The 17412-nt window shown below is 41.9% G+C and overlaps 1 protein-coding gene across 3 annotated transcripts in view; it reads right to left on the minus strand.

Annotated features, from left to right (window-relative positions):
- NAV2 (neuron navigator 2) overlaps nucleotides 1-15942 on the minus strand; it is a 406244-nt gene extending 390302 nt beyond the window's left edge. For 2 of the 3 annotated variants that reach the window (XM_019551622.1, XM_019551621.1), the window contains exon 1: nucleotides 14953-15942. In XM_019551622.1, coding sequence (XP_019407167.1) covers nucleotides 14953-15210 — 258 coding nt within the window. In that variant the 5' untranslated portion in view covers nucleotides 15211-15942. The remainder of the gene's footprint in view (nucleotides 1-14952) is intronic. The other variant, XM_019551619.1, reaches the window with a different exon arrangement.
- Nucleotides 15943-17412: the final 1470 nt, after the last annotated feature.

Below are 17412 nucleotides of genomic sequence, written 5' to 3' on the forward strand. Positions count from 1 at the left end.
GTGATTGGGCATTTCAAACTTTATCAGAATAGAAAAATAGGACTTTCTGAGGCCTCATTCCTTCTGGTACCTTCTAGGTACCTATTATCTTGGTATGTACGTGGTGAAAAGATAAAATCCTGTTTCAGCAATTTCCTCCTTTAATTTCCTCCCTTAACTGAGTGACAAGTTTTAGGTAAATTATTCTGTTTGATGTGTGTTTTCTAGAGAGTTGCATCAAAAGGTGATAGTCTTAGAGGTCTGAGACAGTGGTCTTAGAGGTCTGAGACAATATAAAAGAAACCAGCTATGCTCACAACTACAGCCTTTTTACCCCCAACCATATCTACTGTGTGTGCCATTGTGATGTTTTTAATGGAAGCATTGGCTTGTTTTTAATGGAAGCATTTTGTGGAAGAGCACAGGACGCTATTTTACAGCTGTATCTATGCACTGGATTGGCAAGCTATTAGACTGCTAGGAGTACTTATACAGGATACAGGACTAGTCAGGTTGACGCTCTGGTACATGCAGAATGCTCCTTGTTTCTGAGCTACCCCACTTTCACACCCTCACTGTGCACACATTAAAAGGATCTTATCCATCTGCAAACATTACTAGACTATGACGACCAGGTAACAGTGAAATGAAAGCAGAGATACAGCTAGAAAGATAAGGTACATGTGTAGATAAGTGGCTCATGAATTTAGTGCAAACAAGTATAAATTAGAAGGTTTGAAGACTAAATGAATGAGAGAAAGCAAAAATCATTCTTTTAAGCAGAGACTTTTTATAGATTATAGAATGAGTAAAAGATGTAAGAAACCCCTAAAATCTGTCAGAACAATGTACCCCTGCAGGTAGAAAGACAGACAGTACACTGAGGTGTACAAGCAGGCAAAGAGAACAACAACTAAGAGGAAATTATTCTTGGAAGAAAACTCATTACTGGTTTTGATCACAGCGGCTCCATATAGATCAGAATAAGCCTTATAGTACACAAGAACTGCTAACACAGTAAGTAGCAAAGACAGCAATAAATGCTAGGGACAATGCAAATACTATGGGACTTTAGTCATTGGGAAAATAGAGTAGGCAAGGGGAAAAATAGAAAACTGGTGCTTTCAGGGCAACGAGAATACAAAGAGAGCATGGTGGGTTCCACATTCGCTGTTACCACACAGGAAAAAGATCTGGGGTCGTTGTGGACAGTTCGCTAAAAACATCGTCTCAGTGCTCAGCAGCCATCAGAAAGGCAAACCAAATGTTAAGGATATTTAAGAAGAGAATTGTAAACAAAATGGAAAGTATCATTATGGTCTCTTATAAATCCATGGTGCATTCACACCTTGAATACTGTGCCCAGTTCTGGTCCTCACACCTCAAAAAAGGTTATAGAACAACTAGAGAAGGGCACCAAGGATGAACAGTGATATGGAGGGGCTTCCGTATGAAGAGAGACCGAAGAGGCTAGGCCTATTCAGTTTAGAAAGGAGATGCTTGGGGGGGCTGGTTTACAAATTACTAAATGGTGAAGAGAAATTAAATAAGGATATATTATTTACTATTTCTCACAATACAAGAACTAGTGGGTCACAAAACAAAAAGAGATAATAAGTTTAAGACTAAAAAAAGCAAGTTCTTTTTCACACATTATATCATTAAAGTGTGGGACACATTGCCACCAGATTAGTCTAAACATAGATCTCAGCAAAGGCCTTTAAAATGATGTTTGCACAAAGTTTTTGTTACAATGTGCACATTGTTTGTTTTTTTTTAAAGGGAACATTTCCTTGACCGGAAAATCCATCTCTCCACTGCAGGAATTAATATTGAGCTAGATTACAGCAATCTGTGCGTTTCTGACACTAATATATACCAGCTAGTGTTTTTCTTAAGAATGTTTTTCTTTAAACAACATTTTTTTCTGGAAAATGAAATGTAATTGCACATCCATAGAATATAATGTGCCTTCTATATTTTCAGGTTGAACACTGAAGATGGAGCCAATGGCTGTGTTACAAAAGTGAAGGGGAAGAGAAGTAAAAATCGATTGGCACAAATGCTTTAATATGCCAAGAGGAGTATGGTAAAGGTAGGGGAAAAAAGGAGAAAGCACATCAGGCAATAGAACAAGGTCTGCATCACCTCCTGGAATCTGCATCCAAACAAAAGAAATATAATGTTCATCAATTCATCGACACATTGGATCAGATACAGTTTATGAACATGGAGGCAGTTGCATGTCATATTCTTAATCATGCAACACATTATGGCCAGTTCATAAATGCAGACCACATTAAGAGACTGGAAAAGGAGTATGAGAAAGATACCAGTACTGCAGCTGCAGGACCATCAACCACATATGCATATTCTGCATCAGGTTCCCAAGAGCCACAAAGCAGTTACTTGTCTAGAAGTGCCATCGCTGCGATCTCTTGGGGAAAATGCATCTTTTGTCAAGAGGAGAAGACTTATCAAAAATTGAGGCAAGTTTGTACGTTCAATACTTCAAATATAATTATGGACCTTGCAAAGAAGGATGCTACCCTCCGATGCCATTTACCTGCTGCAGGTGATCTCATTGCTTTTCAAGGGAAATATCATCTGCAACGCTACTCAGAGTTTTTGAGAAAGTATCAGAAGACTGTTGATGTGGAAACTAACAGTTTAGCCAGGTTCAAAAAGAGATTGGGTAAAAAGGACATCAGCACCTGCTGAGCATGAGTGTTAAGGGCACAGCCTCTGAATCAGAACTTCCTAGACCTTAAATACTGGAGGCTGTAAATGAGAGAGGAGCAGTGATTGAAAAAACAACCCTGGTCATACCCAGTTCACACTCCCTTTTAGCATCTGTTCTCTGCCACTGTGTGACTGGAGACTGGGCATGATGGACCTATAGTCTGACCCAGTAAATGGCAATTCTTAAGTTCTTATGTTCATATACATAAGCTTATTTAATTGAATTAAACCAGAAAGAGTAAAAGATGCTCCAGCAGTTGAGGAATAACCAGGGAGTGGAGAGACCTGGGCTCAACTCCCTGCTCACCATAGACAGACTTCCCACAGGACCTTCAGCAAGTCTCTTTTACCCTTTCCATGTCTCAGTTCTGTTTGTGTAAAATGAGGATACTAGGCCACCCTACCTCCAAGAAGTACTGCAAGGATAAATGTATTAAAGGTACTGAAACATGAAGATACTATGGTAATAGAGTCCTAGAAATAGCACAAATAGATGGAGAGTGGAATGTAAAAAGAGATGTTTATCTTAAAGAGTTTGAAAAAACACTCACCACAGGCTTAAATCTTCCCCGGAAGTCAAAATGTAAAATTCTATTGAATTCAATGGGTGTAAAGTTAGACAACATTAGGCGCTTTTTGAAATCCCAATGTGAGAAATTCCACACGAGGATGGTTGAGCTGAGGGCAGTATATGTTTATGGTAACCTGCTCAGTTACTGGCATTTTGAAGGCCTGCCTCAATTTTACTGCAATCACAATGGAAATCATGATGAGTACTTTCTTCATCGTCCTTATAATGGATAGAGAACTAGCAGTGACTGAAAATGGAACTGGACATTGAGAGCAAGTGGCATTTTGTGTTTTCTAAAAACAACAAAAGAACTATATGAGTTTACTTTCTAAATCTTTCATCTTCAATATAAATGCCCAAGACCTTTGCACTTGGCAATAAATCATTAATATGCCTTCTGATAATCACTGTAAAAAGAAATTATTAATTATTTTCTTGGTTTCTGTGTGGTGATAAATAATTCCTGGAGCATTACACTGTAATTTGGTATTCATTAACATGTACTTATTCATGTGCTATCAAAATTGTTATCATAAACACAAGGTACAGTTTGGCTAGGGATACATAATGGCTTCTATTTATTGGTTCTCTTTGTGAATGAAGTTAATGGGAAATCTCTCAGAAAGAAAATAATAATGATAATTTCGCCTGGTGTTTCAAGAAAGTATTTCAGTGTATGTCTAACTTTAAAAATGTGAGTGGTTGCATTGAAGTCAGTGCTTTTAAGCTAAATGTGTGCTTAAATAAATTGTTGTTGTTATTTCTTGGTTATTTTTACACCAAAGTTAGCAATTTCTCTAGAAAAAGTCTGGCAATAATATTTCTTTTCTAATCAGTTTTCTTTTTCATTTTAAACATAGTAAAAACATACTGATTTTTTGTTTCCTCCAAAGCAAAGAGTCACCTCCATTGTGTCTGATTCTGCTTTTAAGCATTACTCATTATGCCTGTCTCACCATAGTGTTAGTGCTAACTGTGGTCCAAACCTATCATCAGGTATATCCAGAAAATTTACACTAGCATCACTGAGATGCTTATGCACATATTTAAGTTCAAAATTTGACCTCAATAAGAAGAGTTCCTTAATTTTGCTATTCTACAAGATGACCATATTGTGACAGTGGAAAGTGTCACACACAACAATGGCTGTTTTTAGAAATGTGTATTGGAGATTAATTTCCCATTGACAAAATTTCTTCTCTTTATCAAGTTTTTTGATCAGTGAGAAGATAGTGTGGAGCTACAAACTGACTTTGATAAAATTACTAAAGAAACATAATAATAAGCAATAGTGTCTGAACTATAAATGTTCACGTGGGTTGGTAATGGCTAAAGAACTAAGGCACCTGAGACCAAGGGACTAAACTAGCTTTGCTCACCAGCAAAGAGAACTAGGCTTTGAAAGTCTGTGACAAATACATCATTATTGGTAGAAAGCAGCAGATCACCAACGCTACTGGTGGTTCCTCCTCTGCCAGCACCTGTAGGGCCTCTACCCAGGACTAGGAACATGGTCTGCATGTCACTGTCTTAGCAAATGAAACAACTGGGTGTGTGTTGGGGGTACGCTATGAAGTACTTGAGGGGGCAGATAAGAGCTGCAGAAGGAGATAGGGTCAGATGGAAAGCATCAGGAATCCAAGCATAATCAGTGATTTCTGGGTCTGAGGAAACTAGGGCCAGAGACTATATTGGGGCATCAGGGGAGGAAGAAGAACTAGATGCTCCACAGGGAAGAGACTGGCATTTGGATACCTTGGGCACCAGACAGTGCTTCAATCCATGCTCAGGTCCCTCATCCGTTGCAATCAACCACTTCTGTGCATTCACAAAGAAGGACTGGACTGGAATGGACAGGAAAGAAGAACGGATGCCTCAAGGCCACTATCTCCAGCAAAATGAGTCAAAGGGTGGTGATGGTTGGAGACTCCCTTCTGAGAAAGACAGAAGCCTCCATTTGCCAACATGACCCAAAAGCTCAGAAGGAGGGCTGCATACATGAAACATAAACTCATGTCATTGCAGACAGGTTGCCAAGACTCATCTGGCCCTCTGAATGCTCACCTATACAAATTTTTATCAGTACTGTCAGGTGTCAGAAGCAGCTATAAGGCTGTAAGGAACACAAGTCAAAGTGGTCTTCTCATGAGTCTTTCCAATGGAGGACAAAGGTCCAGGTAGAGATAGACACATCTAAAGGCAAATACTTGACAGCACAGTGCACAGATGGAATCAAAGTATATTGCACCTGTTAGACAAATAAGTGGTTTTAAGTGCCTAAGTGTGATTCAATTCCACCATACTCCCTGAAAAACCATTACTACAAAAAGGGGGTGGGTCTTCCTTCCTGTTTTTTGTGACTCAGTTGCAAAGGTCACATGATGGTGCGTTACAAAAGTAGAAACATTAGTTGATTTTTATGAACTTGAACAGGTCAGAATAGTATCTGGTCCAGGGTATCTGTCTACAAAAGAGCTTTGGTCTCCTTGACCTCATCTCATGAAAGAGGGGTCCTGGACTGAGACAGAGGCGATGAGACAAAGAAATGTAAGAATACACTAGGACACTTGACTCACCAACCTAGTGAGGAGGGATTTAAGTGGGTCTTAATTGGAACATCTATAAGAGCAAAACTTGTCCTCTTGGGAAGGAATTTTTAGGGAAAACAGAGTTCAGAATAGCTGGAAGTACTAAAATGCACAATGACAAATTAAGTTAACAAGGAAGAGAGATGGGAAACATAGTAAAAGAACAGTATGGCTGTATCAGGAGCCTTTAATGACCTGAAAATCAAAAAGAAATCACAAAAAAATTAAAACAAGGACATAGAGCTAAGCATGAATATACAAAAATAGCACAGAAATCAAGCTTACTACTCCAGAATGTTTATGGACGTATTTTTCACTTGCTGTTTATATCTAGCTTATTTTAAGCATCACAACTTCACTTGTGTTCTAAACCGCAGAAAGAAAGCAAATGAAGGTAAGCAAATGAGGGTAGATTTCTATGTGCCTTTTCTACATGCTGACTTAACAGCTAGCCACTCTCCTTACTTTTATGTACTTTATTCCATAGTCAATCTCATAATATTGAGCATGGGATTTTATACCTGCTTCATAACGTGGTGGAAAAATATGCCCCTTGAAGAGGTAGGGGGCTAAATTTCTGCATTGTCTGCATGCAGCACAAAAAGAGATTAGAGCTATTCAAGGATTTGGGGATGCTGGCAGCCTCTTAGCAGGATCTCGCATACCTTGGGCACCAGACAGTGCTTCAATCCTAGTCTAGGTTGGAGTAAAAAGCTGGTATCTCCTAACAGGTGCCAGTTGTGGGACTACCACATATTCTATCTCAGGGGTGGGCAAAATATGGCCTGTGGGCTGGATCTGGCCTGCCAGTCACTTTCTTCCAGCCCATGGTGCCCCCCAATGACTTGCACCCCCTCCATCCTAGCCACCCACACGTACAACCCCACAACATACCCTACTGGACTTCGCTCCCACTCTCTTGGACAGAAGGGCTTAGCCCAGGCAGCAGCTTCTGGGCGAGACTCCCGCTCGCTCGGGGCAGCAGACAGGGAGTGGAGTTGCAGCTGGGTGGAAGCGGGAGTGCAGCGTGGAGCCTGCACCCAGAGGGGCACCGGGAGCAGAGAGCTCAGCTGGGCAGGGTGTGGGTGTTTAGGTGGGGGTGTAGGGACCCTCCACACACTCCCCTAATGGTGTGCAGCAGCAGGTGGGGAGGTCAGAGTGCTTGTGCCTGGCACAGGTGCCCAGTGGGGCGAGGCTCCAGCCAGTGCTGCTTGGGGGGAGGGAGCAGAGCCTGCCCTATTCCCGGGGCTCCATGCCGCATGCCTGCAGCTCCAGAACTCGCAGAGGGGGGAGCCCCACACTACAGCCTGCTGCTTCCCCCACTCCCTGCTGCACAGGTCCCTGCACTCTGCCGGGAGTGCAGAAAGCCCCAGCCCCTGCTTCCCCTCCGAGTCCAGCATGGGGCTTCCCTGCTACAAGTGTGGAGCTGCAAGTGCGCAATGTGATAGACATAGCCAGTGCTGCACAGGGGGCAAGAAGCACCCCCAGCAGAGCCTGCCCAGCCACTTCTATCATGGGGACTCCACGCCGTGCACCTGCAGTTCCGCACTCACAGTGGGGAAGCCCCATGCTGGACTCCACAAGGAAGCAGGGGCTGGGGCTCCCACCACTCCCAGAAGAGTGCAGGAACTTGTGCAACAGTGAGCAGGGAAAGCAGCAGGCTCCAGTGTGGGGCTTCCTCTGCTGCGAGTTCCGGAGCTGCAGGCATGCGGCATGTAGCCCCGGTGATAGGGCAGGCTCTGCACTGTCTGGAGCCACTCCTACACCAGGCATGAGAGCCCTGACCTCCCTGCTGCTGCTGCTGCCAGGCAGTGGAGATTTCCTGCCGTAGGGAGAATGTGTGGGGGTCCCTACACCCCCCACCCTCCCTCACACCCCACACACTGCCCCCACAATCTCCATCTACATTTACATATACCCCAACATACTCTATGTCCCCTACACAGCCACAACCTCAACCCCCCCCACTCCCACACCCCACCACACACACACACACACACACAATATAAGAGTGACACTTTATTTTGAGTTATTATGAAATCTCTTCTATATGCAATACACAATCACAAGTCATGACAAATATTTTTTGTAATAAAATTAAAATATATTATAGTAGGTGTTTGACTTTTAGTGTATGATTTGCATTTTTTCTGGTTCTAAGATGGCAACCTCCCCCTCCCAAAAGGAGTATGGAGGGGGAGGACAGCAAGGAGAGGGACTTGTGGTGGCAAAGGTCAGGGGTTTGGGGGCAGGACTTTTGGTCTCAATGTGGCGACCAGGGGGCAGGGCAACTGTCAAGGGGCAGGGCTACCTATGCAGCCTGCAACAGCTTGCAAAACTTGTTAAGCAGCCCTCTGCCCAAAATAATTGCCTTCCTCTGTTCTATCTTGCATTATTTTATCTTCTCTTCAGCCTTTTGAATCAGAAGTCATAGGCAAAATGGCAGAATCAGAGAGACAACAGTGCAAACTGAATTACCAATAAATGAAGGACATAAAAGGAATAGGAAAAATGTTCTATAAATATAACAGAAATACAAAAAAGATGAAGGTCCGTTGCTTAATGGGAAAGGAGAGTAACAAATGACACAGAAGGATGAAATGTTTAATAACTTTTTTTGGTTCAGCCTTCATCAAAAAAGATTATTTTTGAATTCATGCTTCACACACTTTTAACCAGCAGCTTTGAACACAAGCCAGAAAGGAACGGGGGACAGGTTAAAGAAAATTTAGTTAAGTTAGATGTATTCAAGTCAGCAGAGCCTGATAAAATTTACACTAGAGTATTTAAGGAATAAGCTGAAGTAATCTCTGAACCATTAGCAATTATTTTTGAGAAGTCACTAAGGATAGGTGATATCTCAGAGGACTGAAGATGGGAAAATCTAGTACCTATATTTTAACAAAGGGAAAAAAAGAGGAAGAAGGGAATTATAAAACAATCAGCCTAACTTTTTTAAAAATGCTGGAATAAATTGTTTAATAAGAGATTTATATACCCCAAGAGAATGATAAGGAACATCCAGCAGGGAGAAGTCAAGAAGAAATTGTGTCATACCAATCCACTTCCTTTCTTTTCATGGGGAAACCTCCATAATAGGTAAGAAACAAGAAAAGTTTCTTACCTAAAGGCAGGTTTACAACTGACTCCAAAAAATGCATATAAAAGGGTAGTTACCTGTGCCTACCTGTCAAAGTGGAAGGATATAATAAGTTCATACTCAGAAGACAGTAAGACTACTGCAGTCTGTCCTGGGTCCAGTACTAGTCAGTAGTCCATTAGTTGACTTGGAGGATGGAACAGAGAGTGTGCTTACAAAATCCGAGGGTGAAAGAACCCGGGAAGGAACTACTGGCAATACAGAGGACTGGATTAGAATTCAAAATCATCGTGATAAATTAGATGAAAGTATTTCAGTAAGATTAAACATGTCCTTCTTGAATTTCAAGTACTACACTTAAGAAGGAAAAAAATTAAGTGTAGAAAAGCAAAACAGAGAATATTGCACAAAAGAGTACAGGGATTACAGTGAAGAAGAAACTGAATATGAGTGAACAAGGTGATGTTGCTACAAAAAGGAGAAACTCATTCTGTGGTGTAATAACAGTAGTGTCTATGTAAAATATTGGTGGCTCTTTCTGGCATTGGATGAACCCCAAATGAAGTACTGTGTTCAGTTATGAACACTTTGAAGACAGTTCAGGGTGCAAGAAGAATAAGAGTTTTATAAATCCCATGGGGGAAAAGTTTAAAAATTGTATTTGTAAAGTCCAGAAAGGGGCCGATTAAGGGAAATCATGACAGGAGTCTTCAAACATGTAAAAGAGAGGCTGTTCACCTGTTCTTCACATTTCCCCTTTTTTTTGCAACAAGAGGAACTTTTGAAATACAAAGATATTTAAGCACTGGAACAAGCTATTTTGGGCTGTTGAACAGTCACTGAATGGACTTGATCTTGAACCTTAGTCCTGACTCAAAGCAACAGGATGAACTAAATGACCTCATCTGGTCCTTGCCAACCCTATTTTTTTTATGATTACTGTGATTTATCAGACAATGGCAGATAGGTTCTTAATATGTTCTCTCCATAGAATTAAGAGAGGACAACACAAGAGCAAAATAATTAAATTGAGAGCCATCTTTTATAGCTAACTAGTATTCCTAATCACAGTACAACAAAGTTATAGCAGGTTGAGGTCAACATTTGTTTCCTCAGTCTCATTACAGAACATTTGACATACTGTCTGTACCTGCAGTACCCCCAAAATAATTTAAATCCACAGAGATTTCCATCTTAAGACACTAGTAAAAACAGCAGTTCCTAAAACACAAATGAATCTTTACACAATAACTAGTGAATGCCATTCTGTATATGACAGATCCCTATCTTGCTATCTGTTACATGGAAGTTTCTGTGGTAACACAGTTAAATATTTCCAAAACAGTGCTCTCTATATATGGGTAGAATTTATGGGTTGGTGTTTCAAATTGGACAATTTAGGTATCAGTTCAAAAGGACAGACCCATTGCTCATTCTGCAACAAATTCAACATAGAAACATGATTGGAATGTACAAATCAGTGAAAATACAAAGACACTGCTGTGGGGCATCAACTTACAGTGTCAAGGTGAGTGAGTTTTGGAGCTTTCTTTGGAAGGTGCCTCTAAAATGCACTAAACATTGCTTTTCTAAAGTGTGGTATTTTAAACAATGTCTTTAAACAATACCTTATTTTATATGACATTAACTATAGGTAAGACTGGGAAGCAGATGATATTATCCCCATTTTGCACATATGATAATGAAGGAAAACAGAGAATAAGGCCAAAATCTTCAAAAGTGGCCGCTGATTTTATGTTCCCCCTTGAAATGCCTTGATTTTTAGATTTTTGGCATATGACACAAAATAAGGTCTGCTGTGCATATTGGGTTCAATGTGCACCTGCTTTCCGGTAGTAAAAGCTGGGGAAATGGGCATAATTATGTAGATCTTTTTCCAACCCTCTTGGCTGCTTCAACATATCCTCCTCAATGGCCCAATCAAAACACCTGTAACTCCTCAGTGCTGTCAGGGTGGGAAAATTTCATAGCTAGTTTCCTCCTGGTGTTCTCCATCTGTCATGGCTTTGCTCAGTGTACTAGCAACCTCCTGAGTATACGGTGACTGAACAATTTTGCTTAAGTGGAAGGATAAGGGGGTTAGTCTGTGAATGTGGAAACCTGTCTCTCTGTGTCTTCACGCAAACTTCCTGTGTGGCCCTAGACAAGTCACATACAGCAGTGGTCAGCAACCTTTTTTAAAGCTGCCGGTCAAAATGATCCAGTTCAGGGCAGAGGCAGGTAAATGGGTAGGTGCCCAACTGTCACCCCTGTGTTTCCACTTGGTAGCATAGGGAAAATGTCTGCTGCTGCCTCTTCTTTCTATGGCACTGACCACAACCAAATCCCCGTGCTGCTGAATGTCGCATCAAATGGTTTTTCAGGCCAGATCCAGGCTACAGACTGTAGGTTGATGATCTCTGACTAGATCCACAGAAAGACTTAGCTATCCTCAGTGGACTTAGGTAGATTTTAGATACAGAAAACCAAAATTCTTAGCCTTAAAATCCCACTTGGGTGCTGACTAATCATGTAAAAACCTGAGACCCAGTCTACATTATGCTGGAGCTCTTTAGTGGAAACATGGTGGTAGAAACTTCTGCTTTTCTACCTGCCTGAACAACACAATCTCTATAATTCTGACAAAATGGATTGGGAAAGGAGGTTTCTGGCAGTGGGCGATCATGACAAAACATGTAAACTAAGCCTAGGTTTTTGCCACCAAAGTTCCTTAGGCACTTAGGGCATTTATAGACATGCTCCTGGAGGCAGAGGAGGTACTTTAATTAGTGAGCTACACTAATTAAAAGCGCCCGAGCATCCCCACGCTGAAAAATGGCAGCAGGGTGCTTTGAACTAAAACTCATTGAACGAGCTTTAGTTTAAAGAGTTCTACTGCCATTTTTCAGCGTGGGGATGTTGATACATGTGACATTGGAGGCTGATGGATCGCGTTAATCTCTGTGTTCCAGCAGACTCGATTAACTGAGTCTGCCCCAACACACTGGATTTACAGCAGGTCGGAGTAGCCTTGCTGCATGTCTATAGAAGTCCTTAATGTTCTGCTTCTGGGCATGCCCAAAAATGTCTCAGTCTTGACATGACTGAGCAGCTTGTTGCATATTCCATGTGAATCTCCTATTGGGAAACAATCAAGATCCTTTAATGATCCTAAAAGACCTAACCCATTAAGTATGCTTTAATTTAGGAAAAGATTCAGGGCTGTACATCCCATCTGCAGGTCGGCATCTAAGAGGGGAAGATTTAGACACGTCCCTCTCTTCAGTGGTTCATAATGGCTGACTTAAGCTGCTCCCTGATCAGCATGCAAGGATATCATAAACCCCATTCGGAGACCTATGTATTATACAGAGATGTAAGGCATCTATCTCAGAGCTATGCATTCCAGGCTCAAGGCCAAAAGCTAGGTGGTGTGATGCTTAGCTCTGTGGATCTGACCCCTAGTCTCTTTGTTTTAGTTCCCAGTAATGAAAGTTATAATTTAAGACACTCCCTTACTTGGAAGATGTCAGGGGTTGTGAATTGAGAGATGGTCCCCTCAGCTGGTAAGATAGTTGGAGACACTAGTGATTAGTTGGTAAGAGATAAACAGAGGGTCCACAGAGGTTGCTTACTGCTCAAAGATTAAAGTTGTTGTCTTTCTCATTCATTGCATAGTATGCCTGTATTTATTGAACCTGGTTATCATCATTACATTCCCTGTCCCAAAAAAAGGATGATAATGGAGCTCTCCTACCTCACAGTGGGACATTTATTAAAGATTACAAGGTGCTCCAGTACTACAGTAATGGGGGCAATGAGTACCTACGATACACAGATAGCCATGGATACGGCTGTTCATGCTGGATCTGGGAACATTCTAGAGATCTTTAATTCTGGTGTGATGCTGAAGAGTCAATATCCTCTGTACCTGAATGCAGCTTCAGGTTTCTTGGAGGACAATGCTCATGTTGATGACATGCCATCTGGTAGGAACAACCTGTATAGTGGGGGAGATCCCTGGGTATAGACCACCACTCTGAATTAGTACTGAGGGGCAGCACCAGAGTGGGAAGAACAAGCAGAGCATAAAAGATGTGTGATTAGCAGAGATCGAGCCAAATGAATCTCAATATTAATCATATAGGGACCATTCCTAAAATGTACTAGCCATCTGATGAGATTTCCTGCTGCGGACGATAACAGCACGTGTTCAGCTTGTTTTTCACTGAATATGACAATAAATTATCCAAAAATCAATAAGTACTGCCTTTTTGCCCAAATTGTACCCTGTTCGAATATATAATTCAGTTTCGAGTAACTTTCCGCAGCATGATATAAAAAAGGCATTTAGCCTCACACCTGTATTAGGGTTAAAAACATACTATTCTCTCCTACGTGTATGCCCCATGATATGAGCAGCCCCTTTGTGCTTAACTTATTATTTTAAATAGGAGGAGATACATAAATAATAATCATTTATGCAGGAATGAAAAATCATATGCAGAAACCAGACAGAGAAAGAAAAACATGTGCTGAGATTTTGATGACATTTCAGGTTTAGAGGGAAAAACTGAAGTATAAAAAGAAATAGCATTTGTCTCTCTTGTAAGTGCATGCTATCTGATGCAAAGGTCAGTGGGCTTATTATCACCACTTTCACATCAGCAGTAGCTAGTCTCCCTTTTTTGCTTTCGCTCCCTCAGGAACGGGTACAGTTAACTTAGTCTGGTCCGACTGGCCTGATACATTACCCTGTCTATAAGCAAAGAGAGTGCATCATACCCTAAAACACAGGGCAGGAGGCCAAATACAGCAGTTATGCTATTGCTAAGAGAATAGGTTAGGAGGCTACAGACTGAAAAATCTAGGTGGCTGGGATGACCCAGGAGTCCTGGAGGGGGAAAAATTAACAAATAAAAAGCAAAGATCTTCCAAGTCGGCACCAATGCAGCTGTACTGCCTTTTGCCAGGTTCAGATGCCTGTGAAGACAAGTACATCCTAACATGTAGGGCTGTTTTCAAAACATAATCACACTGCTACACAGAAACCTCTATGTAATAATCAGTCCAGTTTGCTGCAGTAGACCATCTGCTTTGCTCGTGCTGTAGTACGCGAACACATACTATCTGCTTACGCTGCTATTGAGCATATTGGGGCATCAGCAGCACATAGGCAATCTGATCCATGCTGAAAATGTTAGTGAGCTGACTAAAATTAAAGGAGCTGAGGAACGTAATTTCTTCTCTCCAGACAGAAAGCAACATACTTGGACAACAACAGAGATGTGTATTCAAGTAAATTGCATATTACAAATAAGAGCTGTATCTATGATTCACACACAGTATAAAGATAGAAAATTCCACTTGACATGAATTTCCTAGATAAGACTGTTGCAGTCAGCTGTACTATCTGCCAGTGATGCCATACTGTCTGTATGTAGCAGTTCACTGCCCCCAAAAAACCTCCCAGTCCTCCCCCAAATGAACACAAATACAAAACACAGAAATACCAAGTACTCTAAGACACATACTATCAAAATTACAAAATACACCCATTAATTCCACCATCACAGTTCAACACATAATGCAGAACACACCCACCACAATCACCACCACCAAAAATACAAAGTACGCACCCCAAAACTAACATCCTACCACCTCCCACACACAACCCTGCAACATACAAATAACACTCACTACATAAGCTAGCACAAATACAAAGCAAACAACCTCCCCACCCCATGCCCCCACCCCCAACAAAAAAACCACAAAATCAGCCCTTTACCAAACCTTGTGCTCTCGGAAATGTACAACCTCCCAGCCACCCCAAAAACACCCCAGTAATACACACCAACATATCCCTCTACCACCACCATCTGCTACTCATCCAAAATGCCACCCCCAAAAATTCTATAATGCTCCAAAGAAAAAGCATCCTCCCATATTCCCCTTATGCCCCTTTTTCTAACCTGCATATCAAATCCATTCTCTACAGGGCTATTCTTCCTTGGTGGGAGTCCATCTCCTGCATTCTCATGTCCAAGAGGAGACTTGAGGGGTATCTGGCTGGAATAGGATGGCTTGGTGACCTCCACCTTGTTCCCAAACTTCAGGTAACAGGGCTGAGGAATGGTCCTGGCCGTCGGCACATGTAGGATGGGAGCAGCGCTGTGTACAGGTTTAGGTAGTCCTGATTTCATTTTGGAGGCTACCAGGATGGCTGGCATTTTCTCTTTCTGCTTTCCTAACACGTTTCTGTCAGCAGCAGCAACAGTAGTAGCAGCAGCAGCCAGGGAGACAGAAAAGACACGTTTGGAAAGCTGCTATGCTTAGGCAGCCCTGCTTAGGTCTGGATGCTTCAAAAACTGCTTATCAAATACAAGAATGAAAGAAAAAGACACTGTTTAGCCTAAAATACCTCCCAGCGTCTTGTCAGCCTTCCACCTGTTTCCTCTATTTTCTTTTTAAATTCTTAACTACTGTCTTCCTTCCTTTCCTCTTCTATTGCTACTGCTATTTAACTTGTTCTTGCCTTTCACTGGCTGACTCCTATAATTTTCTTCCTTGTAATAGAAGACTTTTACTTCATTATCTTGTCACCGCATCTCCAAAGTGAGGCAGCCTTTTGGAATAAAAAAAGGACCTGCTGCAGTATATGCCTCCTGTTCTGTGCCTGTGTGTGCGAGTGCGTGCTAGAGACAGAGAGAGAGGCAGAGAGAGCAGGCAGGATTTCCAGCTTAAGATGTCTTTTCTTCAGTCTTAGCCAAGAAGCAGATGTAGCTCAGTGTGTTAATGACTGATGCCCTTGGATATGAGCCTTAGAGAATCAAGCTTCTTAGTCTCAATATCTGTGAGCAAGACAATGATGCTGAAGCAGAAGGAGAAATGTCCATGGATGACATTTAAATGATAATAAAAAAAAAAATGCCAGTTGTAACAAAATTCCCTGGCTCCTCCAGTACTGATCATGAAACCTCTAGGAAAAATTCAGCTGTCAAAGAGGAGGGAAAGCAGCCACCACCTCATTTTAAACATCAGCCCTGAAACAGGTTTCAGCACTGAACTGCTAAAATATCGTGTGTTCGAGGCAGCCTGCTGCTCCTACACCAAAGAAGGCTACAGAGATTAGCTGGTGGAGGAGAAGGTTGCAATCTGACAGTACAGTAAAACAGTGCGGCCCCCTGATTGGTCCTCCCGACTCAAATCAGAAACAAAATATCTCTGCAAAAGAGGAGTGGCTTCAACTGGCAGGAAACTCCATGACTGTGCTCAAGTACAAAGCAGGATCTGTAACAGCTCTGCTGCAGCACTTACTGCGCTTCGCTAACAGCAAGGATGCGTTACAGACTGCACAGAGGGAGTTTCCTAGCCATTTAGAGAGAGAAAAAAAGCATAAACATTTTCAAATTAAAACCACATGACGCTGAATCATTACTCAGTTTTTACTCACTCTTCAACCAGGAAAACAACCACTGGAACTATCAACGGGAATTGGTCTGACTAAGGTCTGAATAATTTAACCCTTTAGTAGGAACACTCTTGAATGTGTACGGTAGCTTTCATTTCAGGACTTGCAAGGGTAAATCAGTGACAGAGTTATAGGTTTTCCTCTCTGTCGCTCCACAGGGAACAAGCTGCTACAGGCTCCCTGCTGTGGAGGCTTGGAGCTTTAGCTCACGCTGACCCTTATGTTTTTGGCTGTTGAGGTCTCTGCTTCAATCCCACTGTGTTCCCTAAAATAAGCAGGTCCCATTTTTACAGGTAGGCTAACTTGAGTGACTAATGCTCAGGTCCTCAAAGCCCAGAGTTCCAGCATCAATTTATAATTTTTAAACATCCTGTAATAAACTCTACAGCCTTAAGTTAGGTGCCTAAAATCCACGTCTTGAGTTAGATGCCTCAGAATGGGATCCATATAAGCCAGCACAGGAAGAAATGCTGAAGTCATGGATGTACCTTGAATCACATCCCACACCACACCTCAAACCTCTTTCTGTGCCCTACTCTTCCAGCTCACAAGCCTCAGCATAGATCCCTTGCTTGAAGGTAGTCTTTCAAACACTAAGCAGAGCAAGACCTGGGGGCATGAATGCCATCAGGCTGAGGAGAGAATCAAACCCAGGTGTCCACACACCAGGGGCTCGAATCACTGAACTCTTAAATAAATGGAAGCGAAGCGGGAGGAGGGGGAAAGTGGAAGTGTCAGCAAGCCAGGCAGAATTAGGCAACAAGGGCAAGACTGCAATTGTGGATTTAGGCAGCTATAGTAGAAGACAGGAGGAATTTAGGAGCTTAATTCCTTTAGTGTTTCTAGCCTTAAATGATTTGCCCAAGGTTTGATAGTATTTATATGACAGAACTAAAAATAAATAAATAAAACTCTTATTTCCTCTTTTAATCACACTGTCTGCTGTCCACACCACATTTCT

The sequence above is a fragment of the Crocodylus porosus genome, unplaced genomic scaffold (genome assembly GCF_001723895.1).
Source record: "Crocodylus porosus isolate Cpor-Errol unplaced genomic scaffold, CroPor_comp1, whole genome shotgun sequence".
NCBI classification, from domain to species: Eukaryota; Metazoa; Chordata; order Crocodylia; family Crocodylidae; genus Crocodylus; species Crocodylus porosus.